At 31.8% G+C, this 19,894-nt stretch overlaps 1 protein-coding gene across 1 annotated transcript; it reads right to left on the bottom strand.

The window, feature by feature from the left end:
* Positions 1–11,771: 11,771 nt before the first annotated feature.
* On the bottom strand, positions 11,772–13,526 carry LOC113380841 (protein ZBED8-like; the record flags this gene model as incomplete). Its single annotated transcript, XM_026619913.1, has 1 exon — positions 11,772–13,526. A coding segment is annotated over one exon (1,662 nt), but the record flags the coding sequence as incomplete, so codon positions are not given.
* Positions 13,527–19,894: the final 6,368 nt, after the last annotated feature.

Genomic DNA, 19,894 nt, shown 5'->3' with positions numbered 1-19,894 from the left:
TATTTTTAGACATCGCACAAGCTTTCGACAAAGTTTATTTTATTATATAAAATCAAAAAGAATCTTCCACATGCTTTATTCTATATACTTAAATCATACTTGGCTCACAGACCATATTTTGTACATATACATGACGCCTAGTCTGCAATCAAACCAATTAATATAGGTGTGTTAGGCCCAACGCTATTTTTATTATACACCGCAGATTTTCATTGCCACCACAACACAACACCTTGCAATATTTGCAGATGATACCTGTATTATTTCTCAGCATGACAGCCCAACAACAGCGACTGCGACGCTACAATAACACATTAATATAATAGAAAAGTGGTTTACACTATGGGGGTTTGTAGTCAACGGTAATAAATCTGTTCAAGTTACTTTTACACTGCGAAGGAGTACATGTCCACCTGTTCACATATACGGTAACGAAATTCCAAAACAAAACTTTGCTAAATACCTGAGTATGTATTTGGACAATAAACTTAACTGGAAAACTCACATCCTCAAAAAGTGAGAACAGTTGGAACACCTCCGTAGAACTCTCTACTGGAAGACGATCTGAACTCTCCACTTCAAACAAAATTCTCATCTACAAGGTTATCTTTAAGCCAGTTTGGACAAATGGCCTCCAAGTATGGGGTACAGCTAAAAGAAGCAACATCCAAATCATTCAAAGATTTCAAAATAAAATCCTACGTGAGGCTCTCTCTGCACCGAAATACGTGCCTACATGGCTAATACGCCAAGACGCAAACGTCAACACAGTAAATGAAGGGATAAACCAAATAGCACAAAACTATAAAACAAAAATAAGCAATCACCCCAACGTCTTAGCAAACGAACTGTACAATACCACATATAATCACAGATTAAAAAGACAATCATTACTCGAATTAACAGAATAAGTAAAGTTAGTTTATATAGGAATTATTTATATCTATATGTATTATATAATAGTCATATATATATAATAGTCATATATTATTTATTAATGTTTAAACTTAAAATAGGTTTTAGTATCTATATTAGGAACTGCAAACCGATGAAAAACTTCAATACCGGTATTTCGGTAATTTTTTATTTTAAAACCGGAATACCGGTCAATTACCGGTATTTTTATTATCTTAAACAAACGTAAAAAAAATTGAAAGTTGCTAGTACAAATATAAAAAAATGTATATACAACTACAACTATATTCAACTAAACAATAAAATAAAACAATAAGTTCATTTTTTTAAATAATAATTTAACAAAAGCATATGCAATTTAATTAATTCATTATCACTATCGAATATATTGAGTACTTTTCACCAAAAACAAACTTATGAGTAAGAAAAACCAAAAACTCATAAAGGATCATATTACATTATCATAATAAATTGTATTGTCTGTATCCGATGTGTTAAATTAGTATAATCTCCAATATTTTAGAAAAATAATTTTTCGACACTAATTTAAGATTGGATTCTTTGTCGAGATAAATAAGTTACTATAATTGTTGAGTATTGTTATTTAAAACAATGTGATGCTTCTATAGTATTTTCAAACTTCGAAACCTTTTCGAAAAAAAATATTTGATAATTGTAATAAGAAGCAAACATATTTAGTAATTATGTATATATCATATCATAATTATTATGTATAAAGTTAAAAAAAATAAAGATTACGCAAGGGTAATCTGAATGATATAAAATATTTTGGCGCAAATATCAGTTAAAAACCCGTTACATTTTTACAAAACATGAAACAAACATCTTATTCTATCAGACAAATTCTATTTATTGTAACACGATATGAAGCCCTTTGGAAAGCAATAAACATTCAGTTTAATGACGAGTTGAAATAATAATCGACATTTGTTTATCTTATAGAAATGCTTGAAGGTATAGCTGTTTATTCGATTATGCAATTTAAAGCTAATTTTGTTCCGAGAAATTTAAACTTTATGGTATTATGTATCAAATAGCGCTTTTGTTAAAATACCGAAAATACCGGTATTTTTTGAATAAATACCGGTAAAAATACCGCCGAAAAATCGGGCGGTTTACCGGTAATTCGGTATACCGGTATTGCATTCCCTACTATATTGATAAATATTTTGCCATAATTGTGACATATCATAACTAAAAGGTTTATTACTGGGTAACCTTTCAAGCATCCATTTTTACCACCTATAATCTAATTACTGAATGTCTCTTGGAGACAGATTGACACGTGGTGTCCATACTAATTTTAATTATCAACTAAGCAGAATTAATACAGATACAAATATAATTGTGTTTTGTTTTCAATATAGTTAAGGAAGTATGTAATTTCTTTGCATCTTTTAATAAAATACGTTAAAAATTTAACTTTAATACAACAATCTGATATTCTGATGGGAAAGTAAATATGAATACAATTCGGCCCTTACGATATCAATAAGGAGAAGTTTACGATAAATTTGGATATTGTAAATAATGAAAAAAAAATTAAAATTAAATTTAAAAGATTCAACATGAAAAACAGTGTTCTGTTTAAAAATAAAATAAGTAAAATGTTTCAAAATCCAAATATTAATATTACACATATGTTACAAATACTTGAAAATGTAAAATATTTGATTATGGTCAACCCGCAAATCGCTTCGTAGAGGTTTATAGTCACTGACAGAACTGGAGGTCTGTTCCATTCACACTGTCAAACAGCTCATCTATGAATTTCAAGAAATCGGCAGTCCCAGTACCTTCTTGAGGTATATTATCATCTAGAATACGATTAAAATAGGTTAGGTATGAATGCGATTAAATACATTTTATATTATTTTCATTTACTTACACGGCTTAGTAGCATATCTGTTCATCATTGAAGAAACGCTATACGAGAACACCGCTGCAGCATCCTTCACTCTCATCTTCCTCATTTTGTCAGGATACACGTTATGTGCTCGTAACTTCTAACACATGCGGAAATTGGGCAACTCTGAATTAATTTCGAATATATTAATTATATGGCTCCTGGATGCCCTTTTTTGTTGATTACGTTCAATGAAAGTGACATCATACGATGAAAAGCTGTTTCTTAAACATTTCAACATATGTGGCGGATCATAAAGTGGTATCAGTTCCTGATCACCAACAACAAAGCCTTGAAGTTTGCAAATTCTGTCTTCTTTGAGAAACTGTGCTCTTGTCTCGTTAAGCAACAAGTTGATTGCGGCAACATTTGTATCATGCTGATCAGACACAGTGGCTACAACATTGAGACCAATTTCCTGCAGGCTTTATATAACGTCTCTTATACAAACTTTAAGTTCAGCGCTGCTGACACTATTTTAGCAAAGTAGAACGCCACTGATGTTTTAAAGTATCACAAATGCCTTTAATCATGGACACTAAAGCATGGTCAGACTTCGGTCTTCTCTCTGAAACCTCCTCGAAGACTGTTATGTTATCCTTACTCTCGTCATAATCAATGCCTGCAGAAATGCTTATCTCTTCAAACATCAGAACACACTTTCTACTAGATGGATCCATATTCAAAACAGAAGTACGCACAGTCTCCATGAAAGTTTTATTGAGATCGGAATATTAGCAAAGGACTTAAAAACAGTGCTTTTTGAAGGTAAAGATGAAAACGACCCCCAATATTTGTAACACAGTGCTTTTTCATCGAGGCTGTATCTTCTTCCTTTAGGCTGTTTTGGCTGATTTCTCATCTGGCATTTGATCAATGTCGTAGTTATTGAATTGACAACATTTTCAACTTCTTTCATGCTGTTTGTACTGCAAGCTTCTTTTGGCTCAGCTCCGGCAATTTCATGATCTTTCATAATTCGTCTGGCACTTCTCTTCATTGTCATAATTATATCATGACATTTCTTTAATTGTGACGTGACATTGTGTGTTTGTTTCTTCAATTGTAAATGTTAGCTAATTCCTGAAACATTATAATTTTGTATTAATAACAGCAATAATACGGAAGAAGACATATAATTTATTTCCATATAAAAACTATGCAAATATTGTTCAAATCAAATTTGTGGAACACATTGAAAACTTGAACAAAGCAGCGCCAGTACTCCCGCGCACGATGAGAGAAATATATATATATATATATATATATATATATATATATATATATATCTTCTATATATATAAAAATAAGTCGGGTTTTCCTTCCTGACGAAATAACTCTAGAACGCTCGAACCGATTTCGACAGTTTTGCATTTGTTAGAAAGACCTCGGGCTCCGCAAGGTTTATAGCTAAGCAAATTAGTTGTGCATGGCATCGTGCCTTAATGCAAGCTGCTGGAACTTCACGCACCGTAATTAAAAATTCGAGTAATGACATTAGTGAGAATTATCAGAATTATGCTTGGTTGAGTCAACGAGCAATTCTTGCCGCAAAGATTAATGATGTACACGCCCTGAATTTCGCCATTCAATCAAAAATTGCTGGCGATTTGGTGACATACCAATGATTCCGACTGGTCTTCCGTTTGACTTCAATGGGCTTCTAAGGCCAATCGCTTAGTGTTTGCGGGATAAATTTCAAATAGATTATTTAGAAAATCATTGTTTTTCACATGAGCAGTTATACGTTGCCTGTTCACGAGTTGGAAAACCATCCGCTTTGTTTGTGTTAACGTCAGACCAAAAAATAAAAAATGTGGTTTACCAAAGAGCACTTCAATGAAACGGATAATTTGCGGATTCACTTTCATTTACTTAGAGAAGTTCAACTAAAAAACACTTCATTTTTGTAATCGAAATAAATTCATTACAGTTGTATAATAAAATTAAATTTTTCCTTTTCAAATATAAAACAAACAAAAAATTTCTTTATCTTTCTCACGAAACCATCTGATGGCGAAACGGAGTTCGTCGGGTTTGCTAGTCTTATATATAAAATTCTTCTGTAACAATGTAAGTTTCAATAATCCCTCCTAAACTATAATTTGGATTTTCATGAATCTTCCTGAAGTTTGTTCGGGAAATTTTCTAGAATGTTTTGATTCATAGAAGTATAGTTAGATTGTAGAAATAAATGAAAAAAATTACAAAAAACGCTTATCATTGTTTGCCCTTGAAAATATTTGAAGCTTAGTTTGACATTAAAAACAATTAAAGACTGTCATTTGCCAAACATTTCTATTCACATATAGGCTAAGGCAATATTAAAATATAATAAATTCATGATTATGAATAAGGAAAATATAATGTCTACATTATTAATGCCGAAAAGCAGCTGAGATGTGCCAAAAATTAAATTAATATAAGATGCAAATAATATAACATGTATCTGACAAGTGATGCAGTCTGCGCAAGCGTCTGACGCGCACGGAGAATCGTTTCTCAACCAACGCGTGGTTTGCTTTTGCTTGCAATAATTTTGTTTGCGCACTTTGCGAACAGATTTGCCGTACGAATTCGTGCAAAGGAGACGAGCCATAAGTGATTGCGCTGAAAAATATTCAATTTGCAGTCGTTTTGCCTTACTATACTAAGTCACAATACAAAAAAAAATTATTTAGAAGTTTCATTGTGTTAAAAATTCATATGTTTGTCATTGGGTACGGAATATTTACTCAATGGAGTGCTTTCGGTCTGAACTTTTTTTACTGTTTTCCAATTCGTTTGGAATTTTAGAACTAGGTTCATCTTACTCTTCAGAAGTGAAAACAATTTAGACTCCTTTACCACTTCTCGGGTGGATGACATTTCTTTTCAGTAGTGGAATTTTACTTTTTTTCAAAATAACGTTGGATATCGATAAAAGAACTAATTATAAGAGAAAAATGTTTAATAATGTTTTTCAAAAAAGCAAATACTTTTCAAGTTACTGGCTACTGAATATTTGTTTCTTTTTTGCGTTTTTCATTATTTTTTGCTAATATCTTCAAAAATATACACTTTAACAAAAATCATGTAATGAACAGAATTATATCCATTAAAATCTTAATAAATCGCTATTTTATAGTGTTTTAGAAACATTATTAGGCTAGATATGAAAATGGGTTTTTATAGTGCTCAAAATAAGCTTTAAAATGAGTACTTCTGCGTGTAAAATGAGTGAGCTATCATGCAGATAAAGGACGCATACAATGTTTTTTTTTCATTTAAATCAAATAGTTTGAGTGCTATAACCACCAAAATTAAAAATAATCGTATTCCATCTAGAATTAACTTGGTTTAAGAGATCTTGATGGATTCTAGAAAATACCACAACTTTAGTACGAATGATTCTCAAAAAACTCATTATTTCATGGAAAAAAACATTTAATAAAAAAACAACCAATTTCTCATCATAATACCTCTGAAAGAATACGTATAAAAGTATATATATATATATATGAAAAATCGAGGTATTTTTCTGACTAATTATTGTTGCTTATTATTTTTCCGTTACACAAATATTGATAGATGTATGATTAATTAAGGAGTGGACGGCTGTCCAACCACAGGTCTTTCGAGCCATTTAACCCTTCGCCGTTTCACAATAAGAGAAGTTACGGTAAAATTAATAGTAGTGAAAGTTGTAGCTCATTTAATCACCTTTAAAATAGTGTATTACAAGTTCTGATAAAATAAGAATTAAAAGAGTAATAATCCAATTAATGCTGTGGATGGTGACGGAGTGCAAATTGTTAAAAACATTAAACTTAAGATAAAGATTAGCCTATTTCTAAAATATCAAGTAAATTGGAGCACAGTAAAAAAATTCACAGAGCAATAATTTTGTTGATCGTAAGTTGAATAGAGCACATGTGAACAGGATTTGAAAAATTAATTCACTTCAAATATAAACTTAAGCAATAATGTATATTGATTTATTGGAGAAAAAAATGTAATTTAGATACTAAAATTACTAAAAGCCAGTTTAAATATGGTATGAAAATATAAAAATTGTAGGCAACATTATTGAAGCAATTATTTTGGGTAGAAAAATAAAAGGTGATATTGCACCTTTGCCGCGAATGCTATATATTAATTCTTTCTGAATTTGTTGTACTTTTTAAAAGATTTCAATTTTCAACATTTTATGCTATGACCATAAATCACAGAGGCAGACGATCATTTTTAGTGTGATAAATTTGGAAAATCAATGTTTTAGTCGTGAATAAACAAAAAATCATTCATTTATACATTCACATCTACAGGTATGACTAAAAATACTATACAACCCTTAAATGCAATAAAATAAATTGTGCTATTGGAAATAAATTTGTTCTATAAACCGCAGTGTATAATTTTTAATATACAATTTTATTGAACATTTTTTAATATTTGGTAAATGAATAATTAAAGTGTTAACTGTGGGAATTGAGAACAATCATTTTATTTGAAACAGTTCTACATTCAACATCACTCATATATTGGTGTAAATAGTAATTCAAAAAACAGTAATTATTATTTTTAACTAAGCAGTAAATATTAGTATAAAATGTTGAAAAATTGTAGACGTCGGTATAGAACAACGTCTGTCGGGTCAGCTAGTATATATATAATATATATATAATATAATATATATATATATATATATATATATATATATATATATATATATATATAGCGGGTTGTCAACACGCATCGCCGCTCGTCAACACGCATCACATGTCTACTGGACAGATAGGCCCATATAGTGACAGCACAGAGAAAAACAAAAATAAATTCAAGTGTCAGATCGGACATGGCTTTTGTTTCTCCCTAGTCGAATTTGCCAAAATGTATAATTCTTAAAACCTTTCTTTTCAATTATAAATAAGAAAATACCAATAACATTTTATTAACGATCAGTATGACAACACATAGTGTCGTCGATATTAATCATATATAAAATAAACCAAATATAAATAATATTTTATGAAATTTATTATGACTACAATTTGGAACAATATGGTATTAATTACGGAGCACCAGAACACTTCCATATTTTGGTGACCCCGACGTGATCTAGTCCGACGTGATAACAAGTAACACACATAAAAGAAGGTAAGAAGATCAAGACATATTTTGAAGTAGCAAAAAAAAAAAAATAAATTGAAGTCTCAAGAATTATTAAGAAAAGAATTTTTAAAAATATAAATAATTATTATAAATGGCTCACAACTGCCATAATTCGAAGAGCATTCTAAGCATACAACTGAGACTCCGACCACGCACTTCAAGATCAACAACAACACGTGCTCAATAAATCACTTATTATCATGGTAAGTAAGTCGATAATAAGCACCATGGCAGCAGACAGGGAGCAAACAATTTGGCAACCGCCATATACAATCAACCGCTAACTCACCAGCGAAGGGCCACATACAATCAACCGCTAACTCACCAGCGAAGGGCCACATACAATCAATCGCTAACTCACCAGCGAAGGGCCACATACAATCAACCGCTAACTCACCAGCGAAGGGCCACATACACTCAACCGCTAACTCACCAGCGAAGTGTCAAATATACTCAGCCGCTAGCTCATCAGCGAAGGGCCACATCTACTCAACCGCTAACTCACCAGCGAAGGGCCACATAAGCAATCAACCAACTGACCAAGCTAACACGGCAGTCAAAACGGCCACAAACAAATAAAATTAATCACACAATCTCAACCAAAAGAAATTTACAAGGAAGTTCAAGAATGGCAGTCAGAGATACGAAACAATCTGTTTCATTAGGGCGGAGTGATATAGCGGGTTGTCAACACGCATCGCCGCTCGTCAACACGCATCACATGTCTACTGGACAGATAGGCCCATATAGTGACAGCACGGAGAAAAACAAAAATAAATTCAAGTGTCAGATCGGACATGGCTTTTGTTTCTCCCTAGTCGAATTTGCCAAAATGTATAATTCTTAAAACCTTTCTTTTCAATTATAAATAAGAAAATACCAATAACATTTTATTAACGATCAGTATGACAACACATAGTGTCGTATTTGCCTGTCATTGGTGGATTACGGAGGACATCCTGGATGAGGCGCAGTGTCTCGAAGTCTAGGGCTTTTAGTACTGCTGTGTACTTAGTATCGTCACTCCTGATCCTAGCAGACTGAAACTCGTATTCAATAACTAAAAACCATAGATCTGGAGAGTCTCCATTGAATGAAGTGAGACGGTGATTATTAAATGCTGCTATGTTGAATTGGTCAGCATCCCATGTAGAAATTAATATCGGTACAATATATTACCAATATCGGTTTTCTGTGGCCGTGATTACCTATATTGCAAAAATATCGGCGAACGTCGGTTCTGTGATGATGTCAACTAATCGATCAGGCCAACGTCAGCCGATATTGAGGCAATAATCTCTATAAATGGCCTTGTCCAATATTGGTCTCAAACTAAAATAGAAATATTGATGCAATATTTTTTATCATCGGCTAATAAATATTGTCCTCAAATAGAAAAATAAATATTGATGCAATATTTTTTTATCATCGACTGATAAATATTGTCCTCAAACTAAAATAGAAATATTGATGCAATATTTTTTATCATCGGCTGATAAATATTGTCCTCAAAATAAAATAGAAATATTGATGCAATATTTTTTATCGTGGGCTGATAAATATTGTCCTCAAACTAAAATATAAATATTGATGCAATATTTTTTTATCATCGGCTAAAAAATATTGTTTCCAAAGTGAAATATGAATATTGATGCAACATTTTTATCATAGGCTAAAAAATATTGTTCTCAAAGTGAAATATAAATATTGATGCAATATTTTTTTATCATCAGCTGACAAATATTGTCCACAAATTGAAATAAAAATATTGATGCAACATTTTTTATCAACAGGTACAAAATATTATCGTCAAATTGAAAAATAAATATTTATGCAAAAAATTTTATCATCGGGTACAAAATTTTTTATCATAAGCTAATAAATATTGTCCTCAAAATAAAAAATAAATATTAAAACATTTTTTTATAATTGACTATTAAATATTGTTCTCATGTTAATAATAAATATTGTTTCCCACAGTAGAGGTTTGTTTTCTTGGGAAAATCCACATTGCTAATAATATGTTTTGTCGAATTTTGTCATTCTGAATCAAATTAGCCCAAATTTAAAAAAAATCCTAATTATTGTTATTATATTTAAAATAAAAAACAAAAGTCTTGTCTGGGATCGAACCTGAGACTACGAGGCTAAGAGGCAGTAACGCTATCGCTTGGCCAAGGACTCGTATAGAATGAGCTTAATATACGCGCCACATAAGGCTTTAAATATTTAACCATGTGATTATTCACAAATATTCAATACTACAAGCTAAAATGTAAAAGATACGTAAAAAGTTTATTCGGACGAAAGATGCGGAATAAAATTACGAATAAAATGATATATAATTCAATATGTGTGTTCATATAATTATTTTCAGATTTTTCAATTTTTCTTGAATTTTAGCACTGCAACTCGCCCATAGGCCAAACCGTTTGAAATACGGAATTGTGATATATGAAAGAATTATTAAAAATTTTGAGACGATTCTAACAATGTATAATACTTTATATGGTTTATTTATGACAATATGAATTTGGATTTTTTTCTTAAATTACAGGAGTCTGACTAGCTTATTTTCCAGACGGTTTACAATACGAAGTTTAGTTGTATGAAAGAAAAACTTTCTAAGACGAATTTAATAATATATAATAATATATGTTGTGATTTCTTTACGAATTTATTAAATATCTTGAATTTAATAAAGTTATGAGTTTTCTATTTTTTGGCGCGGATGAATACGATTTGTATCGTTTCCAGAATATTCCATGGCTTAAGCGCATTAATACAACAAAGTGGTTCTTCAATAGGCATCATGAGCGTCGCTTGACGAAATGTATTATTTGTTCGATTGTAAATAGTCAAATTATGTTTTTATTAAAAGAATAGTGATAATGTGCGTATGTGTGTAGATTGTGTTTGAGTTATAAATTGTAAATAAACAACTGTGTTGTGTTGTGTTGTGCCGTGTCTCATGTTTAATTATATGTCTGAAGCTGGAATTTTCGAGATTATTTTCAAAAAGATTTGCATGTCTTCAATAACCTTTTTACACTAAGATTTTCTAATTTGATCAGGAGTTTAACAGCATTGAGAAATCTGCCGTATATATTATGTGAAATATTTTATAGACATCAAACATAACATAACCTAATTTCTGGCAAGGAGAATTTTACGCGCTGCAACTATCAGGTAAAGGCATATAATATTCCTCAATATTATTCTGTCTATTCATTTAAAACTTATACTTACTTATTTTCAGGAAATAATAATATAGTAGAGAGAAAAAATTCTACACTTTCATATTTATAAAAGGTAAGCTTCAATAGTTGCTATAATATAATTATTTCTCTCTGCATTTAAAACTTATTCTTATTTATTTTCAAGTAATATTGTTATAAGCGCAGAAAGAAGAGAAACTGGTTTGCTTGGTAATAAAATGTTAGCGAAAAGGTTTTTATCAAAAGTTTGTAACTAAATAAGTTATAGAAAGGAAAGATATAAATTTTGACAGAATAATCATAATGTTTGATAATAATAAATGCAATGTGGAATGTCAATAAATCTGTACATTTGCATAGCAAGATTCTAGACCAAGTTTCTCAAACTTATTTCTTCCATCGCCCCCTTTGAAGATCAAAATTTTTGTATCGCCCCCCTACCAAATTTTTTATACAATATATGAAAACTGTTTCTTTTATTACTTTTATTAATATAGTTATAGTGTGATATATTAGTTGATGCAACCTTACATTCTAAATTAGACATTTTTACCAGTGAAAGCAAATAAAACGCAACTTTATGACATTAATCATATATTTTATATATTATAATCAAATTGATACAGTATATAAAATTTTATTTTTAAACTCTAATGAGAAGGATGAATTTGATGGTTTTTTACAAGTTTGTCAATATCAGGTTCCATTTCACTCAAAAACAGTCGTAAGTCACCGCGTTTGGTAATTTGCAACTGATTTCTGTTTTTAGTAAGTAGCATTGTCACAGTGCTAAATCCACGTTCACACAAATATGACGATGGAAATGCTAGTAAAAATTTTTGAACAACCAACCACAAGCCAGGATATAAGTGCTGAATTGACTTCTGTAGCCAAAATTGTTGATAACCATCTTTAAATTTGATTTTTAATTCCTCATTCGTTGTTAATTCTATAAGGTCTTCTTCTAGCTGGGCTGATGCTTCTACATATGCATTTGAAAAAGGGTCTAATACCCAGCCTGGTATTTCCAAATTCAAAATATCTTGAAATCTTTCAATAAAATTTCCATGAAGATTTTCCAAATGTTGGCAGTACACGAGCAAGTCTTCGTTGCACGATACCGATAAATTTGGAAAATTATGAAACTCCCGTCTGCCAATATTTTTCTTATGTAATAACAGTTTTGCTATAAAAGCAGCGATGATATTTTTTGTTTTTATTAAATTAAAGCCATCGCCTTGAAGTTGTAGATTCATATTGTTGAGTAATGCATAAAGGTCTGTGAGATATGCTATATCATTTTTTGATGATATCAGGTCTTTACACAACTGTGTGTCCTTATTTTCTAAAAACTCTACAACGGAGTCAAACAGATTGTAAAAACGGGTCAGACAATTTCCTTTTGATAGCCAACGCACTTCTGTGTGAAATAACAATCTGTTGAATTCTTCATCATTAGCGGTACACAGCTGATTGAACAATCTCTCATTTAAAGAGTTGTGTCGGATTTTATTAATAGCTCTGATGACATGTTGCAATGCTTGATGCAATCGTTCACTTAAGTTTTTGGCAACTAGATGCTGTCGATGTATCACGCAATGCACAGCAAGAACATTGGGAATTTTATTTTTTAGGTAGGCTATGAATCCTTTTTGACAACCCCTCATAACTGGAGCACCATCAGTAGCAACTGATATAATATTCTTCAATGGAATATCTTTCTCATCAAAAAACTTCTCCAATGTTTTGAATATGGTTTCTCCTTTTGTATCTGTCTCTAAATTTCTAACAAATAGAAGTTCTTGGCATACTTCTTCATCTTTAATGAACCTCACGTAAGTCAACAACAACGCTTCATTATTTGGTAAAGTAGACTCATCCAATTGGAGTGAAAATTTACAAGACTTCAAATGATTGCATAATAATTCTTCAATATTTTCAGCCATTTCATCAATTCGTCTTTGCACAGAACTATTACTCAAAGGAATTTTGCGAATTATATCTGCTGCTGGTTTATGTAGCACAGTAGTTATAACTTTTTTTACTGCTGGCAAAATTAATGATTCTCCAATAGTGTGTGGTTTACCTGTTTGGGCAATTAACCGAGAGATATTGTATGACGCTCGAAGTCTGTCATCGTCCTGCTTAGCAGCTACTGAAAAAAGTTTTGACACACTAGGCTGAGCAATATACTTCTTTTCCAGATTTCGAAAGTAGTCAACATTTTTATCCTTCTTATCCGGATGCATTCTATTCAAATGATCTTGAAATCTTGAGGGCTTCATTGCTTCATTTGAAAATGTTTTTGAACACAGAAGGAAGAAATAAATATTTCATAATGGATAATAAATATATTAACAACGAATAAAATATGTTCAGATGCTGTACAATATTTTATCGAGTGACGATGTTATAAATAGGAAAGTTAATTTGCCTTTGTTATTGTTATAAAAAAAATACTTGATATGTATTAATAAATATCCATTAAAAATAATCAATATTCATGACACTTTTGTGTTTTATGAATAATCATATTTTTAATGCAGTTATATATTTGTATCATTGTTTATATTTAATAAAGGAATTTCCACAAAAACATTTTTAATAAATTTATGTTAATGTTCATTTCAGGTGTTTTATTGTTAAATAAATGACATTGATTTATGCGTTATATTATTTCAACTTCAAATCTTCAAATATTTGTGTAATATTTCAACATCAGTTATAAGTTTCAGAATAATTCAATAATTAATAATTCTAAATGTTTACCAGCTCTCTGTCTAATTGTATATTACCTTACCAACATTCAACAATTCGTAGGCAACATTGGTTCCAAATTTCCAAATATAGACCAATATAGACCAATTGTTGGTTTACCTATATGGCCTCAATATAAAAAATGTTCAATTTTTATGACCAGCCGATATTGGTTTCAAATTTGACCAATGTAGATTTTATATTGCTTGTAGATTCAGACCATATTAATTTCTACATGGGATAACTGTCATGTTCATACTCAGAAATACGAGGATTGCTAGTGTTAAAGATCGCCTCGTGATCCAGATCGATCAGAGATCTGTTGAGCGCTGTTTCGTCATTGATGGACGTAGATCGAGTCGACATATTGATAAAAATTGGTTTAATTTACCTTTATTAATTTATTTGTATTTGACAAGCGTTTTCCTTTCTCCGTCCGATGTCACCAATTATGGGAACTAAGACGTTGAGAATATCTGTTGTTTACCGATATCACCTGCACGTTCGGAGTCACCAATTATAGCGCTTGTTGGCCATTTATTATCATTAATTATTATTTATTATTTACAAGTGAAACCACAATTATCGGATGTATACTCGTTTATGATATCAGTTTATTAAAAACTCAATTTAATAAGAAACTCGATTTATCATTATATAATTTTCGAACTACAATTTTTGTCCCGACAAAATGTTCGATCATTAAAACCCAATCAAATTTTTCGATCGTATTTTTAAAAAAACTATATTCCACTCTAGCTTACTAGATGCCACAGTCGCATCAGCGTAGCCCAAAGTATGTTGTGTAATTTTTGTCATCAAATTGGCGTAATTCCAATGACATCTGTCATTTTGCCGTGTTCATTCCGCCATATGCGTGTTGATTCCGCTATATCACTTTGTCATCAATTGGCGTCATTCAACTGACATCTGTCATATGGTGTTCATTCCGCCATATATATATATATATATTAGGGTGGGCCGAATCATTATAGAAGTAAAATTAAGCGATATGGGCACTTTTCATATGAAATATATGTGTTATTTAAATGAATTTTGACTTCCAAACCATATATCGCAAATAACTCTTTAGCCAGCGAAATTTTCAATAAAATACTGTTTTTAATAAGTTAATATATTAATTTAGGCATGTGAATAATTCAAATTGTGAGTTATATTTTGATTGATAGTTTGTACGGGGGTTTTTAAATCGGGTTTAGTTTGTTGTTATTTATTTCCATCAGAGTGCGCTAGTATTTTTTTATAATAATTCTCGAAGTTTCGAAAAGGATATATTAATGTGAAAAATTGGCATAAATCTTCATTCAGTTCTCCAGTTAGACGTGAAGTATCAATGGCGAATTCTTATTTAAATTCCGGCGCAAGTGCCAGTAATTTGAATCATATGCGCTCGCATGATCAAATTACATTTGGGGAAGCAGAAGAATTACTGGAGTAAATATTCCGACAAGTATGGAATTATCAGGTATTATTTTTATTTGGCCGAAATATCAAAAAACAAAATAAAATGTTTTCATATAAAACATTTACTCCAAATGTGGTAACGAAATTGATTCAGACGTGGGAAAAAATTGATATTCCAATTATGGAGAAACGAAGTATCGCTAGAAAATTGAACCGATTGATTGATAAATATAAAAATACAAATAAAAGCAAGTCTACCCAAGCATCATTTCAGGAGTTTGTAGAATCCACGAAAGAATTATTTATATTGGAAAATGCAAATGTGATTTGCGAAGATTACTGTGTTCCTGTGGACTGATCCCAGAACATTTACAAGCGTTTATGATGGATCAACATAATGAGAGGAATCTACGATACCAGAATATATTATAAAAATCGAAGATGAAGTATCAGAATCTACAATAACTAGCAATATTACTCCAGGTGAGACATATACTCCAGATGTTGATTTTGATTCTAAAAGCAGTTCGGAAAGTTCACAAAATACCTCTCATATAAAACGTGGTCCATATAGTCGAAGATATAAGGCTCCAAGCTATGCCTTAATGTGCGACAGATTTGCAATTTCTGATAGAGTTGGTTCTGGCGTGGTGACGGCAATCCTGCGTGACCTGGGCATAACGGATGATTGGGGCAATCCTGTCATTATGGAAAAAATAAAAGCGATCGTGAGAGGCAGAAAAATAGGCAAGCTCTACACAAACGATATGATTCTTCTGAATTAATAGCATTTTCATTCGACGGCCGAAAAAATGATTCTATTACCATGGAAAAAATCGATAAGAAGTTTCACCCACGAATGATTAAAGAAGCGCATTTAGTTATTTTAAAGGAACCGAATGGCCAATTGTTGGGTTACACAAAATTGGAAAATGAAGATTCGGAAAGTAAAGTAATCAAATTGAACGAGTTTTTCGCCGATAAAGGAAAGCTCTCGATTCTTTGATAGGCATATGTTGCGATGGTGAACCAGCAAATACAGGCGTAAAAAATGGTATTTTACGTCGATTTGAAATTCAGTTAAACAGGCCACTGCATTGGTTTGTGTGTCTTCTCCACTTTAACGAACTTCCACTTCGCCATTTATTTAACTATTTGGAAAAATCATTGACCACTGGACCACGAACAAAAACTGGAATATTAAGCAAACAAATTGAAACATGCGAAAATATACCGGTGAGTTATAACATATTTACTATTTTTTAATACCCTATGTTCAAATTCAATATAATTTATTTTTTCCTATATACTTCCAGCCGGTAAAAGACTTTGAAACAATCCCACTTGAAAATTTGGCTGATATAAGTCCTGCTGAATCGACAACTGACTCAAGTTATTTAATAAAAATAGCTAAAGCAGTTGCTTCTGGAGAAGTATCGACAGGATTAGCTAACATGAAACCAGGGCCAATAGCACATTCCCGTTGGCTCACGAAGGCTAGTAGGTTACTTCGGTTATATGTAACTACTAATAAGCCATCCAAAAATTTGAAAATTCTGGCAAACTACGTAATGAAAGTATATATTCCAATGTACTTAACATTAAATATTACAACTCTGTGGTGTATGGTAGTATATTATTTTATAAATTTATTAGCTGGACGCAATATTAGACTCGAATTTAAGACAAATTGTGAACAATGTTGCTAAAGAAAACGCATACTATGCTCACTCGGAAAATATTTTATTAGCAATGTTGTTTGATAATAAAAAGGAAATACGAGATTCAGCTATAAGAAAAATCTTATATTACCGTAATAATGTGGAAGACCTGACGCAATTGAGAGATTACAAAACACCCGAAATAAATTTCGAATGCACCGACTATACTAATATGATAGATTGGATGATTATTCAAATATATCCGAACCAGCCTTTACGCTAAATATTCCTCATGAATATCTAGTACAATATCTACAAAGCAATGAGTGTCCATGGAGTGACCCTAAAATTCCGGTCCACATTCAGGGAACTGAGAGACATGTTCAATACTGGCTAATGTATCAAAACGCGTATTAGAGCAAAATCGCGAAGGTGTATGACAGCGACACTACTATCTCGTGAAAAGCATCCTCGACTGGAAAGCAAGAAAGATTTCAGATATTAATTTATTTAAATGTATTAGCTAAATGTAAGAAATTTTATTTTAAAAAAAATGTAACTTAAAGAAATAAAAAATGTTGTATTTTTAAACCATGTATGTAAATAAAAATAATAGAATAAATATATGTCATTCCTAAAAAACCCAAAAACAATATTTTTCTTCAAAAAGTAGTTTGACTGTTTCGATGCATGATTCTAGTTAGGCTTACTGCAAAATTTCCCTAAAAGTTACTTGATGTTAGTCTGATGACCCGTAAGTTACTGATTTCAAAAGCCGGAAAATGTTTTTACCTGTTTCGATGCATGATCTAGGTTAGGTTACTCGCAAATGGTCCCTAACAGTTTACTTGAGTAGTCTGATGTACCCGTAAGTTCTGATTTCAAAAAGCGGAAAATGTTTTTTTTAACCGTTCGATGCATGATTCTAGGTTAGGCTACTGGCAAATGTCCCCTAACAGTTTACTTGATGTAGTCTGAGTACCGTAAGTACTGATTTCAAAAAGCCGGAAAATGTTTTAACCGGTTTCGATGCATGATTCTAGGTTAGGCTTACTCGCAAATGTCCCCTAACGTTACTTGATGTAGTCTGATGTACCGTAAGTTACTGATTTCAAAAAGCCGGAAAATGTTGTTTTTAACCTGTTTCGATGCATGATTCTAGGTTAGGCTTACTCGCAAATTGTCCCCTAACAGTTTATGATTGTAGTGATGTACCCGTAAGTTATGATTTCAAAAGCCGGAAAAATGTTTTTAACCTGTTTCGATGCATGATTCTAGGTTAGGCTTACTCGCAAATGTCCCCTAAAGTTTACTTGATGTAGTCTGATGTACCCGTAAGTTACTGATTTCAAAAAGCCGGAAAATGTTTTAACCGTTCGATGCATGATTCAGGTTAGGCTTACTCGCAAATGTCCCCTAAAAGTTTACTTGATGTAGTCTGATGTACCCGTAAGTTATGATTTCAAAAACCGGAAAATGTTTTTAACCTGTTCGATGCAGATTCTAGGTTAGGCTTACTCCAAATGTCCCCTAACAGTTACTTGATGTAGTCTGATGTAACCGTAAGTTACTGATTTCCAAAAAGCCGGGAAAATGTTTTTAACCTGTTTCGATGCATGATAAGGTTAGGCTTACTCGCAAATGTCCCCTAAAACAGTTTACTTGATGTAGTCTGAGTACCCGTAAGTTACTGATTTCAAAAGCCGGAAAATGTTTTAACCTGTTTCGATGCATGATTCTAGGTTAGGCTTACTCGCAAATGTCCCTAACAGTTTACTTGATGTGTCTGATGTACCCGTAAGTTAGATTTCAAAAAGCCGGAAAATGTTTTTAACCTGTTTCGATGCATGATTCTAGGTTAGGCTTTACTCGCAAATGTCCCCTAACAGTTTACTTGATGTGTCTGATGTACCGTAAGTTACTGATTTCAAAAAGCCGGAAAATGTTTTTAACCTTCGATGCATGATTTCTAGGTTAGGCTTACTCGCAAATGTCCCCTAACAGTTTACTTGATGTAGTCTGATGTACCCGTAAGTTACTGATTTCAAAAAGCCGGAAAATGTTTTTAACCTGTTTCGATGCATGATTCTAGGTTAGGCTTACTCGCAAATGTCCCCTAGAAGTTTACTTGATGTAGTCTGATGTACCCGTAAGTTACTGATTTCAAAAAGCCGGAAAATGTTTTTAACCTGTTTCGATGCATGATTCTAGGTTAGGCTTACTCGCAAATGTCCCCTAACAGTTTACTTGATGTAGTCTGATGTACCCGTAAGTTACTGATTTCAAAAAGCCGGAAAATGTTTTTAACCTGTTTCGATGCATGATTCTAGGTTAGGCTTACTCGCAAATGTCCCCTAACAGTTTACTTGATGTAGTCTGATGTACCCGTAAGTTACTGATTTCAAAAAGCCGGAAAATGTTTTTAACCTGTTTCGATGCATGATTCTAGGTTAGGCTTACTCGCAAATGTCCCCTAGAAGTTTACTAGATGTAGTTTGAAATTATATATAAATACTGAATATTTTGTTAAAAAGGAAATAAATATACTGAATATTTTATTATAAAAGAATCGAAATATTTATAGGTTGGAAGTTACTAATTATTTAGAGTATATTACAAAAATTAAATAAAAATAGCAACTTGCACGTATTTTGCACATTGACAACTTACACGTATTCTGCAAATTGACAACTTGCACGCATTCTGCAAATTGACAACTTGCACGTATTTTACACATTGACAACTTGCACGCATTTTGCATTATAGATAACTTATACGTACTTTGCTTATTAGCAACTTGTACGCATTTCCAAGAAATTTAGCAAAAAACATTCTCC

This window comes from Ctenocephalides felis, unplaced genomic scaffold, assembly GCF_003426905.1.
Source record: "Ctenocephalides felis isolate EL2017-DRISC unplaced genomic scaffold, ASM342690v1 CF-g0.4_SCAFFOLD_02408, whole genome shotgun sequence".
Lineage (NCBI taxonomy): Eukaryota > Metazoa > Arthropoda > Insecta > Siphonaptera > Pulicidae > Ctenocephalides > Ctenocephalides felis.
Note: the sequence above shows the minus strand (reverse complement) of the source record. Positions and strands in the feature narration are given on the sequence as shown.